This window comes from Delphinus delphis, chromosome 20 (genome assembly GCF_949987515.2).
Source record: "Delphinus delphis chromosome 20, mDelDel1.2, whole genome shotgun sequence".
In the NCBI taxonomy this organism is placed as follows: domain Eukaryota; kingdom Metazoa; phylum Chordata; class Mammalia; order Artiodactyla; family Delphinidae; genus Delphinus; species Delphinus delphis.
In genome coordinates, this window is record NC_082702.1 from 54,576,436 (window position 1) to 54,602,118 (window position 25,683).

The 25,683-nt window shown below is 47.2% G+C and overlaps 1 protein-coding gene across 1 annotated transcript in view; it reads left to right on the forward strand.

Moving 5' to 3' along the window:
* Positions 1-25,683, forward strand: part of LOC132417328 (oxidative stress-induced growth inhibitor 1-like) — a 108,804-nt gene that overhangs the window by 73,129 nt on the left and 9,992 nt on the right. Inside the window, 3 exon segments of the mRNA XM_060001038.2 lie at positions 482-506; positions 5,847-5,955; positions 8,134-8,231. Of these exon segments, the coding sequence (XP_059857021.1) occupies positions 482-506; positions 5,847-5,955; positions 8,134-8,231 (232 nt within the window).

Consider the following 25,683-nt stretch of genomic DNA (forward strand, 5'->3'; position numbering starts at 1 on the left):
CCTCAAGGTTCCCTTAGCAGACACCTCTGTTCAGACTTAACCCAACCTCCCTGGAGGAAACCAGGCTCCCAAGGGGTCCTGGAGGGGGGATGTATAAGGCCAGCGGCTGCATCCATGGGACAGGAATTCTGAGTGTGCGACTTGAGCGTCCAACAGGGCGTGCAGCCCAGAGACCCACAGCTCTGGAAGCACACACGCAAGCACGTGATGGGTGTGAGCGTGTGTCCACGCGCATGTGTGCGTGTGTCAGCGTGGCCGTGGGCAGGCTGCCGGCACAGAAGGGAGAGTGGGCAGCTGCTTCCGCGCAGGCGGCGGGAGGACCTCTGCCTGAAACGCCCTCCCGCCCCTGGATCCCAGCCAGGGTGTCTTCCCCGGGGAGGGAGAAGGGGGCCCAGCTTCCCCAGACCACCTGGGGTTGGGGACAGTGGTCAGAAGCCCGCCCCTTCCGGGCCAGCGCTGATTCGACCTCTCTTCTCTGCAGATATTCCGCCGTGCGGACAAAAATGGTGAGTTTCCCTCCCAGGCTGTCCCCTGAATGAGGACCTGACTCTTTCTGGTTGGGAGTGCAGGACTCTGAATCCTGCCTCTGTTCCTCAGTTTCCCCATCTTACAATGGCACTCCCCGTAGTTCCTGCTTAGTAGGGGAGCCGTGCCGATTCAGAGAGCAGGTGCTGGTGATGCTGTGATGCCCTGCCCGTGGTAAATCCTTGATGTTCTTGAATCTCATGCAGCTGGGCTGGACCAGAGCAACCCAGGCGGGGGCCCAGGAAGCCCCCAGCCTCACTGCAGGCCCTTCCTGGGCCCTGGCACACCTGCTCCTCAGAGCCACCTGATACACTCGGTGCGGTTGCCCCCATTCTGTCAACTCCGTAGTGGCCCAGGGAGGTTCTGTGAGTTGCCCGGGGTCACCCAGCTGCATGAAGACAGTCGAAGCTCTGCTGCGGACCTCAGCAGATTTCCCCACTTCACGCGGCTTCCCGAACAAAGTGAGCCCATTGTCGTGAATTCAGGGCCAGTGAATTCAGGACACTCCACTTCTCCTGACTTGCTGGAGATGTTCCACCCTGGACCTTTCTGGAAGGCAGAGGCCAGAAGCTAACAAGGTTTACTAAGGCCCACCTGAGCCTCACAGTGGCCACAGAGAGCGTTTGTATAAATACCATAGTCATTATTCTTGGGCCGGCAGCAACTCTCTGTGGACTCTAACCAAGGCACAGCCCCTCTCCAGGCCTCAGTTTTGCCATCTGTAAAGTGGGGTGATAACACGTAACCTGTCGGCTTCCCTGGGCTGTTGGGGAAGTGCAGGGAGGAGATGGGTGGTGAATTTTTAAAAGAGAAGCAGGCAGTGCTCAGTGTTGATTTATTCATTATTCATCCATCGAGAAAATACTACTGAAGTATCAAGGCCCGTGCTGGGGAAGGAGTGGGGAACAGATGGCCCATCGCTTGCCCACACCCCCCCAGGGCCTTCAGGTCCCAGGCCCTCTCGTGCGTGGGCCGGAGGTCAAGATGGCAGCGCTCTCCCGGGCCCCAGCACCCCTCCCTCCTGACCCTGGGAGTTACCCTTGAGCTATCCCCGCACTGTGTTGTGGGGTAGAGCATGAGACCTTGGGGAACAGCCCTGGGCTGGAAGCTAGTACCCAGGGGTCTCCCTCTCTCACCCACCATCCCTGGGTGTGGCGGTGGCCCCTCCCTGGCCTCTTGGGATACAGGACTGTCACATGCAGCAATTCCCTACGGAGCACGGAGAAAGAGAGGGATGCGGTGGGGGGACTTGAGTGGCGCTCGAGAAATCGTCGTGGCATCGCGGCCTGAACAGTGTCAGACTAGAGAAGGGGGTTTGGGGTGCCTCTCTCTACCTTCTCTTGTGCAGACGGCCTGGGATCATCACCGTGTGTTGGCCACGCCCCTCAGCAGATGACGAGGATTTTCCAGGGAGGGATTTGGGCTTGTCCGGCCCACAGTAGGTCCTCAGTAAATGGCTGCTGGCTTACAGGTGACGGACTCACTCACCGCTGGGAGTGCGGTGTGTGTGTCCCTGGGATGCAGCCGTGTGGGTCTGGCTGTGCGTCACCATTCATGCTTTTGAGAGTGTGTGTGCACATGAGGGTTGAACGGCCGTTCTCTGACTGTTGCTGTACATACCAAGGGTGTGTGTGTGGAGCTGTGTGTGTGTGTCTGTGTGGGTGGGCGGGTGGCGCCCTGGTCTCCCTTCAGGCACGGATGGGGTTTCATCCTCGTTGCTCATCCCCTGCCCCCCCGCATCCCGGCCCATCAGAGGCCGTGTTTCCGCCCCCTGAGCACAGCTGCGGGGACCCTCGACTTTGCTCCTGCGGTCCCCACAGAGGCTGAGCCCAAGCCCACTCCTGCCCCTGGGGCCTTCGTCTTCCCGGCCAGCACCAGTGGCCGTGGGGGGTTGTCACCAGGGTTAATGGGGTGTGTGATTCTGGTTCCCAGGAAGCTTCCCGGGCCTGTGAGAAGGAGGTAGGGCCCCCGCTTTGCTGCAGGGGCTGCCAGGGCTCAGCCGCCTACCAGCTCTGTGACCTCAGGCAGTCACCAAACTCTCAGGGTCTCAGTGTCCCCATCTGTAAGTGGGGATCATCATTCTAGTGCCTGCTTCGAGGGGCTGGCATGGGGGGTGGGGTGAAGCGCGGGTCTTGGCGTGCTGTAAGGAACCGGCGAGCCCTCACACCAGCTGATGAGCATTGAGTGCCCTGCAACACGGGCCTTGGTTTGTCAACAAGTGTTTGATTCTCACCCCGTGCTTCACGGGGCGTTCACCATCGGGTGGAGACTGCCCGCAGCTGTGCAGCATCTATTAGGCCCCAAGACGTTAATAGACCTCATGTGATGTTCCCTGGGCTCCTAGTGGGAGAAGCGGCATAACCCCCCACCCCTTTTCTACAGGTGTCAAAAATCAAGGCTCAGAGAGGACAAATCAGAGATCGCAGATGCTCAGGTGGGGAGCATAGCGGGCGGTTCTGACTGAGCCCCGCCTAGTTTGCCAACATCGTGTGGGCAGGGAATGGATGCCGGCTCTGCCCCAGTTGTCCACGGAAGCAAGATGCCAGCCCGTGGCCCCCGGCCGCGGGTTGGAGTGGAATCGGCTTTTGGGATCACAGGAACAAGGGCTTCGGCTCCCAGGACAGAGGCATCTTCGTGGAGGTGGAGCCGGAGCCTGGCCGTGGCGCCCGCGGGGAGGCAGAGAGTGGGGTGCCTGCCGGGCAGCCTGGGGTGTAGGACCTGGAAGGGTGGTGTGGCGGCCGGTGGAGGGGTGGGTGCCACTCTGCGTTTCCTCCAGGGAACAGGGACGCTGGCAGACTCCTGGCATTTGAAAGGTCACTGCAGCAGAGGCTGAGCTCATGCTAATTAGCGAGGACACCTGCAAACGGCCCACTCGGGCGGGGGGGCGGGGCGTCCCGGAGGTGCTAGGCCCTCTCGCTCGTCTAATTGGGCAGAGGCCCTGGCGGATGTTGCTTCCCTCATTAGCTGATCTGGGTTCAGCAGGGCTGTGGTGGGACTTTCAAGCTAAATGTCACCGAGAAGGCTTTGTGCTCGGGAGGCCTGGCGGGCCTCTCTCTGCCTGTTCTCCTGAGTGCGGACTGGATGGAGGTGCCTGGATGCGCAGAAGGAGATGGTGGCAGGGATGGTGCCGTGCCCGTGGCAGACGTGCCTAATCAATCACAGCACGCTTCCACTGAGTCCAGACTTGGCTTCGGCTTTTCCATGTAGCCCTGTGGCTGGGGGTCTCCACACAAGACCCTGCCCCCGGTTGGGTCGGGAGCATGGACTCAGGAGCCAGGTTCGACCTCCCGCTGAGGGACCTGGGCAAGCCCCGTAACTGCTCTGTGCCTCTCTGCTCTGTGGAGGTGATGGTATACCTATGTGGTGGGGTGTTGTGAGGACCAGATGCGTGAACACACAGAGCCTGTGTGTCTGCCCAGGTTCTGCTCCCTGGCTCCTGGGTCGTCATCAGTCTTCTTAAAGGAAACCTGGAAAGTGTCCTCTTTCACAGAAGACAAGGACCATAACTTAGCATTTATGTATGTCACGGCTGGTATCGTGCACTGTGTATGGTTGGTTTCTGGGTCTTTATGTGTGAATGGGGGGGATTGTTTTGTTTTGGGGGGACTCTGGGTTTTGAAAGTTAGAAATTCATTCTCCCGTCTGTGACATTAAAACATGAGCCGGGAGAATTCCCTGTTGGTTCAGTGGTTAGGACTCCGAGCTTCCACTGCAGGGAGCGCAGGTCCGATCCCTGGTGGGGGAGGTAAGATCCCGCATGCTGTGCGGGCGAAAGAAAACGAAAGAAATCTGAGCACCTGAGACAGGAAGTTGGAGGCACGCCGGACATTGCCGCCGCCCCCGACGTGCAAGCCCGTGCCCGCTCTCCCATGTTCCCCGTCTCTCAACACGGGCGGAGCGGAGCCCAGCGCAAGGCGTGGGCAACTTCTCCCTACTCAAAGTTGCCCTACTTTGAGCCCCTGCAGAGCTGTTGGCCGCAGAGATAGAAGCTCCAGAGCCTTTGAAATGGACGAGTGCCTTCTGCCTGGGTCCAAGTAGGTCTGCCGCGTCTGATTGGGCGGGTTGTGCCCTGCTCAAGGGCAGCTACTCGAGAGAGTTGAGGGCCTCAGTCCAGCCTGCGCGGCCCTCCCCTCACGTGCTCTGATGCTGTACCGCGTCGCCCCACCCCCCCATCAGGAAGCGCGTTTCTTTCTAATCAACACAACGTGCCACGTGGGCTCTCGAGGGCTTTGACTGCAGACTTGCCAGAAGTACTGAAGGGGGTCTGCAGAGAGGGGCTGGGGCTCACCCGTTTCCCTGGCCTCCGCTGTCTCCCACAGATGCGGCCCCTTTAAGGAGGAGCAGGAAGCTAAGATCAGTGAGGAGGGGGCTGTGGCTTCCGGGATGGGTTGGGGAGGTGGGTGTACTGAGCAGGAGAGCCCAGGTGGGAGGAGCGGAGGCTGAAAGCTTGGGGAGTCGCTGGAGTTTTGCTGGGAGCCCCTCTTTCAGGGGCCCAGCTGCCCCCAACCCATGAGAACTTCCCCAGCTTCTGCTGGTACCCAGGGCAACCGCAAGTGGAGGTCGAAGAGGTGAGACGGGGAGGGAGGCGTTGGGACAGATATGTCAGCTGTGAGGGCCCCTTGTCCAGAGCCCCAGGCCTGGCACCACCTCCCCCGGGGTTTGGCATCCTCAGGGCTGTATCCGCGGCACGGTGAGTGCCAACGTTGGCAGCGGGCTCACGTCAGACCCCGTGAAGGCAGAGTGGAGAGGGGTCATTCCCTCCCCAGAATCCGGACCCGGGTGCCGAGGCGGAGATGATTAAAGTGTGCGGAGGTGTTCTGGGTTTTTGGAACCAACAGAGAGGGGTCGTCAGACTACCTCCATGTGGTCAGGTGACTGGGAGAAAAGGTTGCCTGACAGGCTCAGGTGTGCTCTATCTACCTGTTGACTGTGGGGCTTAATGAGCCCCAGCGTTTGCTGGTTTGGGGATTATCTGTAAATGGTGTTGGTCTGTTGGTTTGGGAATTAGCTAGATGAGTCTGTGATCTCCGTGAACTGGAGCTGGCTGGTTAATTTGGATTAGAGGCACCGGCAGGGATGATCTGAGCTGGGGTTTATCTGCTAGTTTGGGGTTTATCTGCTAGTTTGAGTTGGCTGGTTAATTTGGATTAGCGGCACCGGCAGGGATGATCTGAGCTGGGGTTTATCTGCTAGTTTGGGAATTAGCGGGGCAGGCGAGGATTACCTGGCTGGAGTTTCTCTGTTGATTTGGGAATTGTCTGGGTCTGGGGATGTCCCATCTGTTAGACACCAGCTGCTCTCCCCTCACCCCTTCCTCGCAGATGACGGGAAGTTATCCTTGGAGGAATTCCAGCTCTTCTTTGCAGATGGCGTCCTCAACGAGAAAGAACTAGAGGGTCTCTTCCACACCATCGACTCGGACAATACCAAGTGAGCTAAGTCCTGGGGGCTGGGGCCGAGAGGCAGCGTTTCCCTTCTCTCGCAGTGGCCAGTCTCCACTGCCCACTCCCCTGGAGGCACAGAGACCTCAAAGTCCCCAAACCAGCTAAGAAGTCCCATCTGTTTGGCCCCGACTGGCCGGGGCGACCTGGGGAGTGGACAGGTTGATACTGCGTCGGCAAGTGTTTGTCTTTTCTGAGCACACATGGCGAACCTGGGAGGGACCGTAGATTTGCAGAACATACACCGGATAACGAAAGGGAGAGATGAGCCACCTTGACCCAGTTCGGACCCCAATGCCTTGGGCTTAGCCCTGGTCTCACCACGAGCTCTGTGATCCTCTCCAGATCCCGTCTTAAACCAAACTGTCCTCACTCTGACCTGAACTCTCCTTCTCACTCTGTACCTAATCACCTTTTCTCCAACCCAGCCGGAACCCTAACCTGTGTCTCAGTCAATCCCAAACTCTGGCCCCAACCCTCAAACTCTAAATCCCTAAATCGAGTCCAGAGTGCGCGTTGTACTCACACACGCCGACCCTTCCCAACCTGAACTCCAGCTTTGCCCTCTCTGAGTGATCCCCAGGCAGGTGAGGCCCGAGCCCCCTTCTCTACTCCACACCTGAGTTCCTCGGGGCTGTTTGGAGCAGATTGGATAAGCTGGGGTCCCCTGCGACAGGCTAGAGAAGGTCTGGACGACGAGCTGCCACCAGGCCCGTTGGCAAGGGACACAGCATGGGGCCGCCTGGGGCCAGAGGTGGGGCTGAGCGTCCTGGGAGCCAGGGTGGGGCAGGCGGAGGGGGAAAGGCCCCTTGAAAGAAACGGCTTCCTGCCGCAGGCTCCAGGGCAGGCCTTTGTTTCTGGAGCGAGATGGAGGGTCTGAGCAGTTCCTGCAGCGCCCCAGGGAGCTTGAAAGGGGAGCTTGAAAGGGCTGCGGCAGGTGCCTGTGGGTTATTCATCCTCATTCGGGCAGCTGGGTCTGGGAGGAGGCGGCAGTGGTGAGCGTTTGTGAGTGCGGGTGGGCGGACTTACCACTAGCAAAGCCCAGACCTCTGAAGACCTTTGGGTGTCTTCTTTCCAACGTTCCCCAGATTGTGAGCCGTAAACATCCCCTCCTTGGGATGCTAAACAGGTTTTCTGCCCAAAACCGTTCACAGGGCTCAGAAAGGTCGGTGAAATGCTCCTTTGAGCACAATTAAACAGGCTTCGTTTCTGCAGGACTTGGCCGCACTTTTCACCAGGTGATGCGGATTTGGGGAACCTCCAAGACAGAGTTTGCAGGGCCTTTTCCCAGAAGCCTCTTGACGAAGCCGGCACGCTCTGTAGGCCGGCATCTCTCAGGGAACTGGGGCCCAGAAAGGGAAGGTCATCAGAACCTGCACAGAGCTCAGGTCCCTTGGCGTCCGCCGCCAGCACACCGACCCGCCGTGTCTGCGTTCTGAAGCTGCCGCCTGCGCCTTCCCCGGCGTGGGTGGCCTTCTCGTGTTCAGCCTCCTCTGAGGAAGGACAGGAGGATCCCAGGCCTAAAGTGAGAGCAGGGAGGGCAACCCGCACCCCCAGCAGAGCCCAGGACCCAGCAGGCAGGGATGCCCGGGGCAGTGCGTCGCGGGAGAGTTCTGCTGACAGCCTGTAATAGCCGTGGGCTGTTCCCCTTGCTTTTCCCAGCCCCCGGTTTAGCCCCATCGGCTCCTGATGTGGTGGGCAGGCTCTGGGAGAGGAAAGGGGTGGCGAAGCACGGTGAGGGGGTCAGACAGACGCACACACATGGAACCCTCTGGAGGGGGCGGCATCCTTCACCTGCTGTTCCCGCACCTGTAAAGCCGGGGTCACTGTGCCAGCACGTGGGGTGAAAAGAGGAGAGGCCCAGGAGGTGTTTTACCAGCCGTACTAGGCCGTGCTCGCTAGGGAGGGAAGGAGGGCGGGAGGCACGGGACAGGCCAGTCTCTGAGTCCCTCTCATTCTCTGTCTCTGCAGCCATGTGGACACCAAGGAGCTGTGTGGTAGGTGCTGGCTGTGCAGGGACAGAGGCTTGGCTGGGGTGTGTTTTCTGTGAGGGGAGGGGACTGGGGAGAGGCAATGAATGAGGGGCACAGATGGGATTGGTGGGAGGGCCCAGGGGGAGGGGCATGGTCCTCCTATGACCTGTGACCACTGCCTTCCTTTCCCCCAGATTACTTTGTGGACCACATGGGGGACTACGAGGACGTCCTGGCCTCCCTGGAGACCTTGAATCACTCTGTCCTGAAGGCCATGGGCTACACCAAGAAGGTCAGTGGGCGTGGGCGGCCCTCGGGGGTCCAGGGCTTGAGTGCTGGTTTGGGTCTACATTTCCCCAGAACGTCCTCGCGCAAGGGGGCCTGGATTTGTGATGACAAGTGTTGGGCGAATGTGGCTCTGAAGTGGGCTTTGCTTGGGGCTTCTAGAGAGAGTGAGGGAAACTGTGAAGTACCTGGAGTGGCTTGTTGAACGGCTCTGTCTAGCAGTGTCTGGTTCAGAGCGTGAGGCCCTTTCCCACAGTTGGGCTTGGTCCTGGGATGGAGTCCTAGGAAGGGAGCGGCAGTCACCCTGAGGACTCCGGGGCCTTGGACAGGTGTCAGACCTGACGATGCCACGCCCTTTACAGGGTTACGGATGGGGTGGGATGGGGGTGGACTTGAGCATCTGAACTTGACCGGGAATCTGAGGGTGTCTGGGGTGAGAACGCCGTGTCCAGATGAGGAGATGTGAGCTGGGCTGTGGATCCAGTAGGAGTGTTGGGAGGGAGCCGGGGGCAGGACTCTGCGTGTCCTGGAGAGAGGGCTCGGGTGTGGCTTCAGAGTCTGTGCCCGCAGGCCTGTCACCTCCTTGTTGGCATTTATGCCCTGGAGGAGGGCAGAAGGAGGGAGATGGGGCAGGTCGTGGGCTGGGCGTCGTGGTGGCTCAGATGGGCATAAGCAGCCCGCCTCCCAGCTCCGTTTCCCACCTGTGAGTCTGCACCGACTCTGGCTGGTGCTTCTGGGGGGAGCAGTGGGGTGTGTTCCTTCTCTGTATCCACGGAGAGGCGTCACCGTGAATTTCCCGAGGCTCTGTGACAGCCAGGATTAAACGCTCACTTAATCCCCCCAGCAGCCCTGTGGGTAACGACAGTCAATCATAACTATAAGTGACATAACCATGGAAACATAGCTTTCATAACTATGGAAACAGTCTCGGAAAGGTGAACCCTGTAGGGTCGTGGCCAGACAACCAGAGCTTCCTGCTGAAATGGGAGGGGAAACTGAGTCAGGGACCTGGCCGGAGGTATGGAGCACAGCATGGGACCAAGCTGACCAAGGCGTGTAGGAGGGAGTGGGCCACGCAGTGATGGACGTGTAATGCCCGAGGGCGTGCAGCCTATCTGAGCTGTGGGAGCTCAGGAAAGACCAGCCCCGCCTGCTGGTTGAGGCCAGGGAGCTTAGCAGATGAAGTCAGCCAGACCAGGCTGAAGGACCCCAGCCAGTCACTTCTCTTTCTGAACCTCAGTTTCTCCATCTGTGGAATGGGAGCATTCATAGAAGGCAGCATGGAAAGCCCCCAAGCTCTGGAACCCTTGTGCAGTGTGTCAGCCCCAGCCCCTCTCCTCATGGCTGGGTGAGGCACACTGGTTGCCCACATGGGACTCCTTGCGATTGAACTCACCGCCTTGAGCCTCAGTTTTCAAATCTGGGAATGGAGCCACTGCCCAGCGATGTTGTCTTCGGTATTAATAAAACGCATACTTGTTTCTTGGTCTTTGGGCATAACTATTCAGAGATGGGACACAATTCTCTATCAAGAGACGATTTTATTTTATTTTTTAAATTTTATTGGAGTATAGTTGACTTACAATGCTGTGTTAGTTTCAGGTATACAGCAAGGTGATTCAGTTGTACATATATTCATTGCTTTTCAGATTCTTTTCTCATATAGGTTATCACAGATTATTGAGTAGAGTTCTCTGTGCTATACAGTAGGTCCTTGTTGGTTATCTGTCTTATATGTAGTAGTGTGTGTATGTTAATCCCAAGCTCCTGATTTATCCCTCCCGCCTCACCACGTTTCCCCTTTGGTAACCGTAAGTTTCTTGTCAATACCTGTAAATCTGTTTCTGGCTTTTTTTAATCTCTTCAAAATATTGTGTTTTTTTGGTTGTTTAAAACTTTCTATCAGAGTATACTTGGTTTACAATGTTGTGTTAGTTTCAGGTGTACAGCAAAGGGAATGTTATATGTATATATCCATTATTTTTCAGATTCTTTTCCCATGTGGGTTGTTACAGAATATTGAGTAGTGTTCCCTGTGCTATGCAGTAGGTTCTTATTAGTTATCCATTTTATTTATAATAGTGTGTATATATTAATCCCAGCCTCCTAATTTATCCCTTGCCCCCTTGTTTCCTCTTTGGTAGCCATAATTTTGATTTTGATATCTGTGAGTCTGTTTCTGTGTTGTAAATAAGTTCATTTGTATCATTTTTTAAAAAATTAGATTTCACATATGAGCGGTATCATATGATGTTTGTTTTTCTCTGTCTGACTTCCTTCAGTTAGTATGATCTCTAGGTCCATCCATGTTGCTGCAAATGACATTATTTTGGGTTTTTTTTATGTCTGAGTAATACTCCATTGTACGTCTGTGCCGCATCTTCTTTATCCATTCCTCTGTCAGTGGACACTTAGGTTGCTTCCATGTCCTGGCTATAGTAAATAGAGCTGCAATGAACATTGGGGTACATGGCTCTTTTTGAGTTATGATTTTTTCAGGGTATATGTCCGGTAGTGGGATGGCTGGGTCGTATGATAGTTCTATTTTTAGTTTTTTAAGGAACCTCCATACTGTTCTCCATAGTGGCTGTATCAATTTACATTCCCACCAACAGTGCAAGAGGGTTCCCTTTTCTCCACACCCGCTCCAGCATTTGTTGTCTGTAGACCTTTTTTTTTTTTTTTTTGCGGTACGCGGGCCTCTCACTGTTGTGGCCTCTCCCGTTGCGGAGCACAGGCTCAGCGGCCATGGCTCACGGGCCCAGCCGGTCCGCGGCACGCGGGATCCTCCCGGACCAGGGCACGAACTCGTGTCCCCTGCATCGGCAGGCGGACTCTCAACCACTGCGCCACCAGGGAAGCCCTCTGTAGACCTTTTGATGATGGCCATTCTGAACGTGTGAGGTGATACCTCTTTGTAGTTTTTTTTGTTTTTTTTGGTTTTTTGGCTGTGTTGGGTCTTTGTTGCTGCGCGCAGGCTTTCTCTAGTTGCAGCGAGCGGGGGCTACTCTTCGTTGCGGTGTGCAGGCTTCTGTTGTTGTGGAGCACGGGCTGTAGAGCACAGGCTCAGCAGTTGTGGCGCACAGGCTTAGTTGCTCCGCGGCATGTGGGATCTTCCCAGACCAGGGGTCGAACCCATGCCCCCTGCATTGGCAGGCAGGTTCTTAACCACTGTGCCACCAATCCCTCTGATTGTAGCTTTGATTTGCACTGCTCTGATAATTAGCGATGTTGAGCATCTTTTCATGTGCTTTTTGGCCATCTGTATGTCTTCTTTGGAAAAATGTCTACTTTGATCCTCTGCCCATTTTTTGATTGGGTTGTTTGGTTCCTTTTGATATTGAGCTGTGTGAGCTATTTGTATATTGTGGAGATTAAGCCCTTGTCAGTCGCTTCGCTTGCAAATATTTTCTCCCATTCTGTGGGTTGTCTTTTTGTTTTGTTTATGGTTTCCTTTACTGTGCAAAAGCTTTTAAGTTTAATTAGGTCCCATTTGTTTATTTTTGGTTTAATTTTCGTTAGTCTAGGAGGTGGATCAAAAAAGATATTGTTGCAATTGCAAAGAGTGTTCTGCCTATGTTTTCCTCTAAGAGTTTTATAGTGTCCAGTCTTACATTTAGGTCTTTAATCCGTTTTGAGTTTATTTTTGTGTATTGTGTTAGAGAATGTCCGAATATCATTCTTTTAAGCTGCTGTCCAGTTTTCCCGGTGCCACTTATTGAAGAGACTGTCTTTTCTCCATTGTACATTCTTGCCTCCTTTGTCATAGAGTAGGTGACCATAGGTGAGTGGGTTCATCTCTGGGCTTTCTATCCTGTTCCATTGATCTACATTTCTCTTTTTGTGCCATTACCATACTGTTTTGATGACTGTAGTTGTAGTATATTCTGAAGTCAAGGAGCCAGATTCCTCCAGCTGGTTTTCTTTCTCAGGACTGCTTTGGCTATTCGGGGTCTTTTGTGTTTGCACACAAATTTAAAAATGTTTTACAGGGAAGCCCAGCCATTGATAATTTGATAGGGATTGCATTGAGTCTGTAGATTGCCTTGGATAGTATAGTCACTTTGACAGTATTGATTCTTCCAATCCGAGAGCATGATATATCTTTGCATCTGTTTGTGTCATCTTCGATTTCTTTCATCGGCGGCTTACAGTTTTCAGAGTACAGGTCTTTTGTCTCCTTAGGTAGTTTTATTCCTAGGTATTTTATTCTTTTTTTTTTTAACATCTTTATTGGGGTATAATTGCTTTACAATGGTGTGTTAGTTTCTGCTTTATAACAAAGTGAATCAGTTATACATATGTTCCCATATGTCTTCCCTCTTGCGTCTCCCTCCCTCCCACCCTCCCTAGGTATTTTATTCTTTTTGATGTGATGGTAAAAGGGAGAGGATTTTAACATCTACCGATACAACCTAAAGCAGTTTGCAGGATTTTTGCTGTTAGAGTGTACCAAAGGCTGCGTGATTTCCTAGTGATGGTGGTGATGCTATGATAGGTTGTCACAATGGTGACTGGCATTTCTTGCATGTTTTCTAACCAGTTTTTGTTGGGAGAAGTGCAGCTCATTGATTATTTCAAATACGTCTCTTGCATCCACTGATTTAGGGTGACTCACTTGCTTTTGTAGATAGGCAGTCATAGTATCAGGGTTAACCAGTGTAGTTACTGTCTTCATTTCTGATATGTGTTCCTCCTGTTTCTCTGTTGTGTCCTGCTGCGTTTACCCTGAATTCTCACACATTGTAATGGCGCTACGTCAGACATCCTTGTTTTGCTCCTGATGTTCAAATGCATCTCTCTAGTAGTTCTTCACTAATTATAATATTAATAGCAGCTCTTATTTTAGAAACCTCTTCAGTCTGATAAAAAATATTTTTGTGTTCCCTTTGTTAAATGTTGCCTTAGCGGGTGGTAGTGAATTTTTTTTTCAAATGCCTTTTTGGTATTTTTTTTCAGGGATCATATGATTTTTCTTAAACTATTGATGGGGTGGATTCTATTATTAGATTCTTTCCTATTGAACAGTCCTTAGCATCCTGTGATAAACCCTAATTGGCACATTATTCTTTTACCACGTTGCTGAATCTTGTCACTAGCTGAGTGTTTTATCTCTGTGTCTATCAGGAATTGAGATTGGGTGATAGGGAGTGAATTGTAGGTGGTTTTGAATATCTTTCTGTGTGTGAATCAGCTTCTCTAACTTAGGATCATGTTTTTATTCAAAAATAGAAAGAATTAATCCATAGGCTTGGGTGGAGGTACTAAGCAGGGGGAGGGGATTATTATAGTAGTGATTTTAAAGTCAATCCTAATTTTAGGTAAACTTTTGGTGTCCATTTTAGTATATTTTTAAACAAAACTGCCATGGACATGTTCAGTTTTATGATCGATGATGCATAGTATGTTCTTATGATTTTTTTTTTAATTCTAAAACATTGAAACAAAACAGGCACATGACACCGATTACGTTTAATAAAACATCTACTGTTACAGCTCAGGTCTTGATTTAAATCTTGTACTATTTTGCTGCATTTAAACTTCTATTTAACAGAGTTTTGCCTTTTTTATTAGTTGTTTCTAGAAACGAGCCCCTGACATGTTTATTTAAATTTAATTTATACAGTATGTTTTCTCCTGTATTTATTTTTTTAATTCTTTTCTTTCCTTAAAAAAAAATCTTTTGTATTGAAGTATAGTTGATTTGCAATATCGTGTAAGATTCAGGTGTACAGCACAATTCAGTTTACATATATATATATATATATATATATTCTTTTTCAGATTCTTTTCCCTTGTAGGTTATTAGATAATATTGAGTAGCATTCCCTGTGCTATACAGTAGGTCCTTGTTATCTGTTTTATATATAGTAGTGTGTATATGTTAATCCCAGCTTCCTAATTTATCCCTTCACCCACCACCCTTTCCCCTTTGGTAACCAGAAGTTTGTTTTCTGTGTCTGTGAGCCTCTGTTCTGGAAATAAGTTCATTTGTGTCTTTTTTTTCCTGTTAGATTCTACACGTAAGCGATATCATGATATTTGTCCTTCTCTCTCTGGCTTACTTCACTTAGTATGATAATCTCTAGGTCCATCCATGTTGCTGCAAAGGGCATTATTTCATTCTCTTTTTATGGCTGAGTAATATTCCATTGTATATATGTACCACATCTTTTTTATGCATTCCTCTGTCAGTAGACATTGAGGTTGCTTCCATGTCTTGGCTATTGTAAATAGTGCTGCAGTGAACATTGGGGTGCATGTATCTTTTTTTTTTAATTTTTATTGGAGTGTAGTTGATTTACAATGTTGTGTTAGTTTCAGGTGTACAGCAAAGTGAATCAGTTATACATATACATATATGCACTCTTTTTAAGGTTCTTTTCCCATATAGGCCATTAGAGAGTATTGAGTAGAGTTCCCTGTGCTGTACAGTAGGTCCTTATTAGTTATCTATTTTATATGTAGAAGTGTGTACATGTCAATCCCAATCTCCCAATGGATCCCTCTCCCCGCTTACCCCCTGGTAACCAGAAGTTTGTTTTCTACATCTGTGACTCTGTTTCTGTTTTGTAAAGAAGTTCATTTGTACCCTTTTTTTAGATTCCACATATAAGCGATACCATATGATGTTTGTCTTTCTCTGTCTGACTTAATTTCACTCAGGATGACAATCTGCAAATGGCATTATTTTGTTCTTTTTTTATGGCTGAGTAATATTCCATTGTATATATGTAGCACATCTTCTTTATGCATTCCTCTGTCGATGGACACTTAGGTTGCTTCCATGTCCTGGCTATGGTAAATAGTGCTGCAGTGAACACTGGGATGCATGTTTCTTTTCAAATCATGGTTTTCTCCAGGTATATGCCCAGGAGTGGGATTGCTGGGTCCTATGGTAGTTCGATTTTTAGTTTTTTGAGGAACCTCCACACTGTTCTCCATAGTGGCTGTATCAATGTACATTCCCACCAGCAGCGTAGGAGGGTTCCCTTTTCTCCACACCCTCTCCAGCATTTATTGTTTGTAGGTTTTTTTGATGACGGCCATTCTGACTGGTGTGAGGTGGTACCTCATTGTAGTTTTGATTTGCGTCTCTCTACTAATGAGCGATGCTGAGCGTCTTTTCATGTGCTTCTTGGCCCTCTGGATGTCTTCCTTGGAGAGATGTCTGTCGAGGTCTTCTGCCCGTGTTTGGATTGTTTGGTTTTGATGCTGAGCTATAGGAATTGCTAATATATTTCAGCATTTCATTTCTTGTCAGTCGCATTGTTTGCAAATATTTTCTCCCGTTCTGTGGGTTGTCTTTTTGTTTATAGTTTCCTTTGCTGTGCAGAAGCTTTTAAGTTTAATTAGGTCCCGTTTGTTTATTTTTGGTTTTACTTTCATTACTCTAGGAGGTGGATCAAAAAAAGATATTGCCGCGAATTATGTCAAAGAGTGTATGTACTGCCTATGTTTTCCTCTAGGAGTTTTATAGTGTCTGGCCTTACATGTAGGTCTTTGATCCATTTTGAGTTTTTTTGTGTGTATGGTGTTAGAGAATGTCCTAATTTCATTCTTTTAAACTGCTGTCCAGTTTTCCCGGCACCACTTATTGAAGAGACTCTCTTTTCTCCATTTGTATATTCTTGCCTCCTTTGTCATAGATTAGGTGACCATAGATGAGTGGGTTTATTTCTGGGCTTTCTGTCATGTTCCATTGATGTATATTTCTGTTTTTGTGCCAGTACCATACTGTTTTGATGACTGTAGTTGTAGTACATTCTGAACTCAAGGAGCCTGATTCCTCCAGCTGTTTTTCTTTCTCAGGACTGCTTTGGCTATTCGGGGTCTTTTGTGTTTTCATACAAATTTTGGAATTGTTTGTCCTAGTTCTGTGAAAAATGCCATCAGTAATTTGATAGGGATTGGATTGAACCTGTAGATTGTCTTGGGTAGTATGGTCATTTTGGCGGTATTGATACTGTATCTACTACTGAATCTATTGTATTTATAGTTTTTATCATTATTATTTCCTACCACCTATTTCCTTTGGTTTATTGTTGTTGCTATATACTTTTTCATATGTGAAAAGGAATGCTTAAAATTTTTTGGATAATAAAGTTTGAAAGTTTAGAAATCTACCTTTGAATGATACTTTCACTGCAGTGATAGATTTTAGTATATAGGATTAATATTTCCTCTCTCAATATTCTCTAATAGTTTGTTATATCCTTACTTATTTCTCATTTCATGGTATTAGGATAAAACCAAGTAACCAGTAGTTTGTATTCTGTTTTTTTTATTTTTTTGAGATTTCTTCACTGCATATTATTTTGACTTAAAAAATTTTTTTTTTAATTTGGTTGTGCAGGGTCTTAGTTGTGGCAGGCAGGCTCCTTAGTTGTGGCATGCGAACTCTAGCAGCATGCATGTGGGATGTATTTCCCTGACCAGGGCTCATACCCAGCCCCCTGCGTTGGGAGCGTGGAATCTTATCTACTGCGCCACCAGGGAAGTCCCATATTATTTTGTTTTTATAATTCTCCCAGGGATACTTGGGAAGAAGATGTGGATCATACTTTCAGAGTATAAAATCTGAAAATAACTATCCCTTCTTTGTTGTGAAATATATGTTGTTAAAAGACAACTTTGTAAAAAGGTAAAGTTGTCTCTTGTACAAATATAAAGTATACACACGTGAAAGATTTTATTTAACTCCTTAATTTGAGAACCAGTAAGGTGTTACACTGTCTCCAAGGAAAATTCAAAGAACATTTGCCATGTATATAGGCAACCAGGAATTCTGAGATGAATCTGTGAATAAATGCAGAATTGGTCACTGTCCACAGGACAACAGTCAGTTGAATTCTGCCGGGCAAAATTCACATGCATTTCTGTGGATGAGAATTATTTGCATTATTGTCGAGTTTTACATGCTAGAGTTTTTTGTTTTTTTTAAATTTTATTTATTTTTTTGCAGCATGGGGTCTTCATTGCTGCACGCAGCCTTTCTTTAGTTGCGGCGAGCAGGGGCTACTCTTCGTTGCGGTGGCTTCTCTTGTTGCAGAGCAGGGCTCTAGGTGCACGGGCTTCAGTAGTTGCGGTGCGTGGGCTCAGTTGTTGTGGCTCACGGGCTCTAAAGCGCAGGCTCAGTAGTCGTGGCGCACAGGCTTAGTTGCTCCGCAGCATGTGGGATCTTCCTGGACCAGGGCTTGAACCCGTGTCCCCTGCATTGGCAGGCGGATTCTTAACCACTGCACCACCAGGGAAGTCCTACATGCTAGAGTGTTAAAAGTAGCTCCCAAACAAGGAAAGACCTAGATAACCTAGAAGGGTGTATTAGACGAGGAACCAGTCATCTTTTTTGCCCATTTTAAAGACATTCACATTTTCCCAGTAATGCCCTTTACAATAGACATTTATTATTTCCAATTTATCTGTCCTATGGGACACTGGTGAACTAATTTCTCACACTAAATTGTTTTGATATTTAATCTTTAAAATTCTAATATTTCCTTCCTGTTTATTTAGCCATGCCATTTGATGCCTATAGACCTTGTTGTAATACTTTTGTTACCTAAATGGTACGTATTCAATATTCAAAATTCAGGAAGTAGAGAAAAATTTCAAATCACTCCTAATTCCCACTATCTCTAACCACTGTTACCACTTTATTACCATTGAGCCTTTTTTTCATGGGTATTTCTCTAATACACTTAAAATCATTCTGTGTACAAAAATTTTTCTGCTTTTTTTCACCTAACATTTTAACAGACACCTTTCCCATGTTAATAAAACTGTTTAAAAGTATCATTTTAAGTATTCTTCCTTAAATTTACATACTATTCCTGTTCTTGAGGATGTTAGATTATTTCCAGGTTTTTGCTATTATCAATTAACACTAACCTTGAGACATCAGTATTTGTCCACATTTTGCATTATTTCTTAAGAGTAGATTATCAAAAGTAGAGAATTACTGGGCAGTCTAAGGCTCTTGATATAAAGTAGAATTGCCTTATAAAGTGGTTTTATTCATCTAACCCCGCAGAGCCGTACTTGTAGCGATATCCTCTCCCATTGCACAAAGATTTAATAATGCACGAAGATTTGATAACGTCACGTCCTTGTAATGCATTATGCCTTCTGCCGTTTATTCTTACCCTTTTAAGCTTGGTTAATGCTTTCCCATTAACTTCTACCTTCATCGTGGTATTGCAGCTTGTCCCAGTCATTCGATCAAATTTGGTAGCAGAATCTTTGCACAGGCTTTTCTTTGCAAATCCTTTGGTGCTCCTTTGCTTTATATATGCTTCCAGATGGACCTCGTTTGGTCAAATCTGGGACTGTGTCTTTACGTGGGGCAATTTAGGCAGATTTCTTTATTGTTATGATCTGTCTGGCCTGGCTGCTGTCATAATCTTAAATGCTTCCCATTTTTTAATGATCCTTCGTCTTTCTTGACATTTTACCTTTTGGTAGTCTGCTTTGTTTATAGCATTGATTATGATTTCAAAGGTAAACATTCTAGTTTTCATTTTACTAGGGACTTCTAAAACATACATTGTTAACACTCTTAATCCTGTTTTTATACCTGGCTAATAAAGAACACTTTCTATGCCCTCTTGTGAAATTAAAACAGTTTTTGAGGTGATTGGCTCTTTTCCCATACTTTGACACTCTTTATTCCCTGAATCCAATGTGATTAAAATTTAACTATTAGTGGTCAATGTTTTTCTTTCCTAACCTCTGTAACCTTCATTTTCATTCGGGCGATCACCCTCACTTTTTTTCCACAACTTCCCTATTCAAGAATATTTTTCTGTGATTCAGCCCTAGAAGATCTGGGAGAAATTCCTAGGCATTCTTTGCCGGAAAGGTGCTCATTTGATAAACTTTCAGAGATCTGCAGATTTCCGAAGGTTTCCCTGTTATCCTGCGTGTGAATAACTCGTCCACATATTGTGGAATTCCCAGCTCTGCCTCTTTCCCTCTGAAATCTGTGGAGCTGGCCTCTCGCTGAGGCATCAGTGGTAGTGGAGGACAAAACTGTACAAGCTGCATTTTTACTCTTTTGAAAATTTTGTCTTTTTTAATTCAACTAACCAGTTACACTTATTGATCCCTGACTGCACCCTCAGTCGCTTACCTGTGGGTGCTTTTAACAGACTCACTTTAGCTCGCTTTTCTGCTTGATGGCTTCTAGCAGCCTTTCTCTTTTTGTTCAGTTTTGGTTTTGTTTTTTTTTTTACCTCGTTCTGTCTTCCTGTTCTTTGGGGTCATTTGTTTGTCCAGAGCCCATCGATCACTGGATTGCATGTGAGTTCAGCTGTCTGCTAGGAAGGATAATTGATCACTGCAGTGCGTTAGGCTGCCGGAACCCGGCATGCTTTCTGCCGTGGGCTCCTTCCCCGTCGGGACCTGCCGCCAGTGCGCCTGGTCTGATGGGTGGCGCGGGAGGTCCACCTCCACACCTCCCCGTCTGCGTGCACCTCTCCTCTCGGCCCCTCTCCACCCACAGCCGTGTTCCCCTGCTCCCCACCCTGGCCTTCATTCCTCAGTCTCTCTGTCTGTAGCCGTGGTTCCCTTGTGCAATTATTGCTAATTAATTTCCAGTCAGAGTGATGGATGGTTTAATTTTCTTTCCTTGATAGCCCTTGCCTGGCCAAGGTGCTGGGTCAGGTGGCTCAGGAGGGTAGGGTCTTGGTAGAGGAGGCCAGAGAGCAGCACAGGGCTTGAGGGACCAGCTTCCCAGCAGAGTGTCATTTTTTTTTTTTTTTTTTTTGCGGTATGCGGTCCCCTCACTGCCGTGACCTCTCCCATTGCGGAGCACAGGCTCCGGACGCGCAGGCTCAGCGGCCATGGCTCACGGGCCCAACCGCTCCGCGGCATGTGGGATCTTCCTGGACCGGGGCACGAACCCGTGTCCCCTGCATCGGCAGGCGGACTCTCAACCACTGCGCCACCAGGGAAGACCCCACCTTTTTATTTTTAAAGGCAAAAGTTTAGTGTTTATTTAGGGGACATGCAGAACACTTACTTAGGAGATGCAGAATTCCCTTAACGAGAGAGATGGGATCTCGCTGTGTTGCCCAGGCTGGGGCGCTGTGGTTATTCCCAGGCACTATGCCACTGCTGGTCAGCACAGGCAGGTTTTGGGGTTTTTGTTTTGTTTTTTTATTGAAGTGCAGTTGGTTTACAGTGTTGTGTTAGTTGTTTCTGGTGTACAGCAAAGTGATTCAGGTATACGTATGTACAGTTATATATATATTCTTTTTCATATTCTTTTCCATTATGGTTTATCCCAGGAGATTGGATATAGTTCCCTGTGCTATATAGCGGGACCTTGTTGTTTATCCATTCTATGTATAATAGTTTGCATCTGCTAACCCAAAACTCCCACTGCATCCCTTCCCCAACCCCCTCCCCCTTGGCAATCACAAGTCTGTTTTCTATGTCTGTTTCTGTTTCATGAATAAGATCATGTATGTCATATTTTAGATTCCACATATAAGTGATATATGGTGGTATTTGTCTTTCTGACTTACTTCACTTAGTATGATACTCTCTAGATGATCTCTGCAAATGGCATTATTTCATTCTTTTTGGTGGAGTAATGTTCCATTGTATATATACATATACCACATCTTCTTTATCCATTCATCTGTCGATGGACGTTTAGGTTGTTGCCATGTCTTAGCTATTGTAAACAGGGCTTCTGTGAACATAGGGGTGCATGTGTCTTTTTGAATTATAGTTTTGTCCAGATATATGCCCAGGAGTAGCATTGCTGGATCATACGGTAGTTCTATTTTTAGTTTTCTGAGGAACCGCCATACTGTTCTCCACAGTGGCTGAAGCAACTTACATTCCCACCAACAGAGGAGGAGGGTTCCCTTTTCTCCGCACCCTCTCCAGCATTTGTTGTTTGTAGACTGTTTAACCATGGCCATTCTGACCGGTGTGAGGTGGTACCTCACTGTAGTTTTGATTTGCATTTCTCTAATAACCAGTGACGTTGAGCATCTTTCCATGTGCCTGTTGGCCATCTCTATGTCTTCTCGGGAGAAATGTCTATTTGGGTCTTCTGCCCATTTTTCAATTGGGTGGTTTGGTTTTTTGTTACTGAGTTGTATGGGCTGTTTGTATATTTTGGAAATTAAGCCCTTGTTGGTCACATCACTTGCAAATGTTTTCTCCCAGTCTGTAGTGTCTTTTCTTTTCTTTCTTTCTTTTTTTTTTATGGTTTCCTTTGCCGTGCAAAAGCTTATAAGTTTGATTAGGTCCCATTTGTTTACTTTTCCTTTTACTTCTATTGCCTTGAGAGACTGACCTAAGAACACAGTGGTATGTTTTATGTCAGAGAATGTCTTGCCTCTGTTCTATTCCAGGAGTTTTATGGTGTCATGTCTTGTGTTTAGGTCTTTAAGCCATTTTAAGTTTATTCTTGTTTATGGTGTTAGGGTGTGTTCTAACGTCACTGATTTGCCTGCGGCTGTCCAGCTTTCCCAGTACCACTTGCTGAAGAGACTTTTTCCCCATTGTATATTCTTGCCTCCTTTGTCGAAGATCAACTGACCGCAGGTGTGTGGGCTTACTTAGCACAGTTTTGACCTGCTTCTTTTCTGACCTGGGCTGGTTCATGCCTCCATAGGCAACCTGGTGATCCCCTGCTCTCGGGAGGTCACCACGTTGATGCCAAACTTAGGGCCTAGTGCACTGCAGCCTGGAACTCCTGGGCTCAAGTGATCCTCCTGCCTCAGCCTCCCAGGAAGCTGGGACTGCAGGCGTGTGACACCATGCCTGGCCCAAAGAATCCACCTCAGAGAAGGAAGGAAGGAGGCTGTGAATTCTTCTTCCCTAATACTTTATCCCTGTCCACAACAACATCAAGAACACCACCACCATCACCATCTTCATAACCATCACCACCATCTTCACCAACATCACCATCAGCAGCAGCATCCTCTTCATAACCATCACCACCACCATTACCGCCATCTTCACCATCATCATCACTATTACCACCACCATCTTTACCATCATCACCACCACCATCACCATCATCACCACCATCATTACCACCACCATCTTTACCATCATCACCACCATCACCTTCATCATCAGCATCTTCTTCATAACCATCACCACCACCATTACCGCCATCTTCACCATCATCATCACCACCATTACCATCACCATCTTTACCATCACTACCATCATTACCACCACCATCTTTACCATCATCACCACCATCACCATCATCATCCTCTTAATAACCATCACCACCACCACCACCACCATCTTCACCATCATCATCACCACCATTACCACCACCATCTTCACCATCATCATCACCATCATTACCACCACCATCTTCACCACCATCACCATCATCATTACCGCCACCATCTTTACCATCATCACCATCATCATCACCATCACCATCATCACCACCATCATTACCACTACCATCTTTACCATCATTACCACCATCATCTTCATCATCAGCATCCTCTTCATAACCATCACCACCACCATTACCACCATCTTCACCATCATCATCACCACCACCATCTTTACCATCATCACCATCACCACCATCATTACCACCACCATCTTTACCATCATCACCATCACCTTCATCATCAGCATCCTCTTCATAACCATCACCACCATTACCGCCATCTTCACCATCATCATCACCACCATCATTACCACCACCATCTTTACCATCACCACCATCATTACCACCACCATCATCACCACCATCTTTACCATCATCACCACCATCACTATCATCAGCATCCTCTTCATAACCATCACCACCACCATTACCGCCATCTTCACCATCATCATCACCACCATCTTTACCATCATCACCACCATCACCACCATCATTACCACCACCATCTTCACCATCATCACCATCATCATGTTCATAACCATCATCACTACCACCATCTTTTTTTACATTTTTTATTTATAATTTAGTTACTTTTATTATTTTTTATTGAAGAATAGTTGATTAACAATGTTGTATTAATTTCTGCTGTACAGCAAAGTGACTCAGTTATATACATGCATTTTTAATATTTTCCATTATGGTTTTTCCCAAGAGGTTGGATATAGTTCCCTGTTCTATACAGTAGGACCTTGTTGTTTATCCATTCTATATATAATAGTTTGCATCTGCTAATTCCAAACTCCCACTCCCCCTCCCCCTTGGCAACCACCAGTCTGTTCTCTATATCCATGAGTCTGTTTCTGTTTTGTAGGTACGTTCATTTGTGCCGTACTTTAGATGCCACATATGAGTGATACCATATGGTATTTGTCTTTCTCTTTCTGACTTACTTCATTTAGTATGGTAATCTCTAGTTGCATCCATGTTGCTGCAAATGGCATTATTTTGTGTTTTTTTATGGCTGAGTAGTATTCCATTGTATATATATATGTGTGTGTGTGTGTATATATATATATATATATATATACACCACATCTTCTGTACCCATTCATCTGTCTATGGACATTTAGGTGGTTTCCATGTCTTCGCTATTGTGAATAGTGCTGCTGTGAACATAGGGGTGCATGTATCTTTTTGAATTATAATTTTGTCCGGACATATGCCCAGGAGTAGGATTGCTGGATCATATGGTAACTTTGTTTTTAGTTTTTTGAGGAACCTCTATACTGTTTTCCATAGTGGCTGCACCAGCGTACATTCCCACCAACAGTGTAGGAGGGTTCCCTTTTATCCACACCCTCTCCAGCATTTGTCATTTGTAGACTTTTTAATGATGGCCATTCTGATGGGTGTGAGGTAGTACCTCATTGTAGTTTTGATTTGTATTTCTCTAATAGTTAGCAGTGTTGAGCATTTTTTCATGTGCCTTTTGGCTATTGTATATCTTCTTTGGAGAAATGTCTGCTTAGATCCTCTGCCCATTTTTGGATTGGGTTCTTTGTTTTTTTTTGTTATTGAGTCGTGTGTGCTGTTTGTATATTTTGGAGATTATGCCCTTGTCGGTCGCATCATTTGCAGATATTTTCTCCCATGCTGTAGGTTGTCTTTTCGTGTTTTTTTTTTATGGTTTCCTTTGTTGTGCAAAAGCTTGTAAGTTTGATTAGGTCCCATTTGTTGATTCTTGTTTTTATTTCTATTGCTTTGGGAGACTGACCTAAGAAAACATTGATACATTTTATGTCAGAGAATGTTTTGCCTATGTTCTCTTCTAGGAGTTTTATGGTGTCATGTCTTATGTTTAAGTCTTTAAGCCATTTTGAGCTTATTTTTGTGCATGGTGTGAGGGTGTGTTCTAATTTCATTGATTTACCTGTGGCTGTCCAGTTTTCCTAGCACCACTTGCTGAAGAGCCTGTCTTTTTCCCATTTTATATTCCTGCCTCCTTTGTCAAAGATTAATTGACCATAGGTGTGTGGGTTTATTTCTGGTCTGTCTATTCTGTTCCATTGATCTGTGTGTCTCTTTTTGTACCAGTACCACATTGTTTTGATTACTGTAGCTTTGTAGTATTGTCTGAAGTCTGGGAGAGTTATGCCTCCTGCTTTCTTGTTTTTTTCCCCCCTCAGGATTGCTTTGGGAATTCTGGGTCTTTTATGGTTCCATATAACTTTTTGGATTATCCTAGTTCTGTGAAAAATGTCATTTGATAGGGATCACATTAAATCTGTAGATTGCTTTGGGTAGTTTTGTGAATTTTAACAATATTCTTCCAATCCAAGAACATGGGATATCTTTCCATTTCCTTGAATCCTCTTTAATTTCCTGTATTAATGTTTTATAGTTCAGCATATAAGTCTTTCAGCTCCTTGGTCAGGTTTATTCCTAGGTTTTGTGTGTTTTTTTGGTGCGATTTTAAAAGGTATTGTTTTTTTGCATTCCCTTTCTGATGTTTGTTAGTGTAAAGAAATGCAACCGATTTCCAAATGTTAATCTTGTGTCCTGCTACTTTACTGAATTCCTTTATTAGATCTAGTAGTTTTTCTGTGGAGTCCTTAGGGCTTTCTATTTATCGTATCATGTCGTCTGCATATAGTGACAACTCTACCTCTTCCCTTCCAATTTGGATACCTTTTATTTCTTTTTCTTGTCTGATTGCTGGGGCTAGGACTTCCAATACTATGTTGAACAGAAGTGACCCACCACCATCTTTCTCATCATCATCACCATCACCATCATCGTCACCATCATAGCAGCTACTGTATACTGAGTATTTGCTATGTGACAAGCACAGTGCTGAGCATTTTATGTAATTTTTTCATTCAGTCCTTACTACAGTGTTATGAGACAGCTACTACAGTGATTTCTATTGTGGTGCGGAGGTCACAGTACTAGTAATTGGTGAAGCTGGGGCTCACACCGTGGTCTCTTGAGTCTGTACCCCTGCCTTCATGCTGGAGCCCTGTGATACCCCCATCCCAGTGCAGAGACACTGACCCTAGGTGTCCCCCCA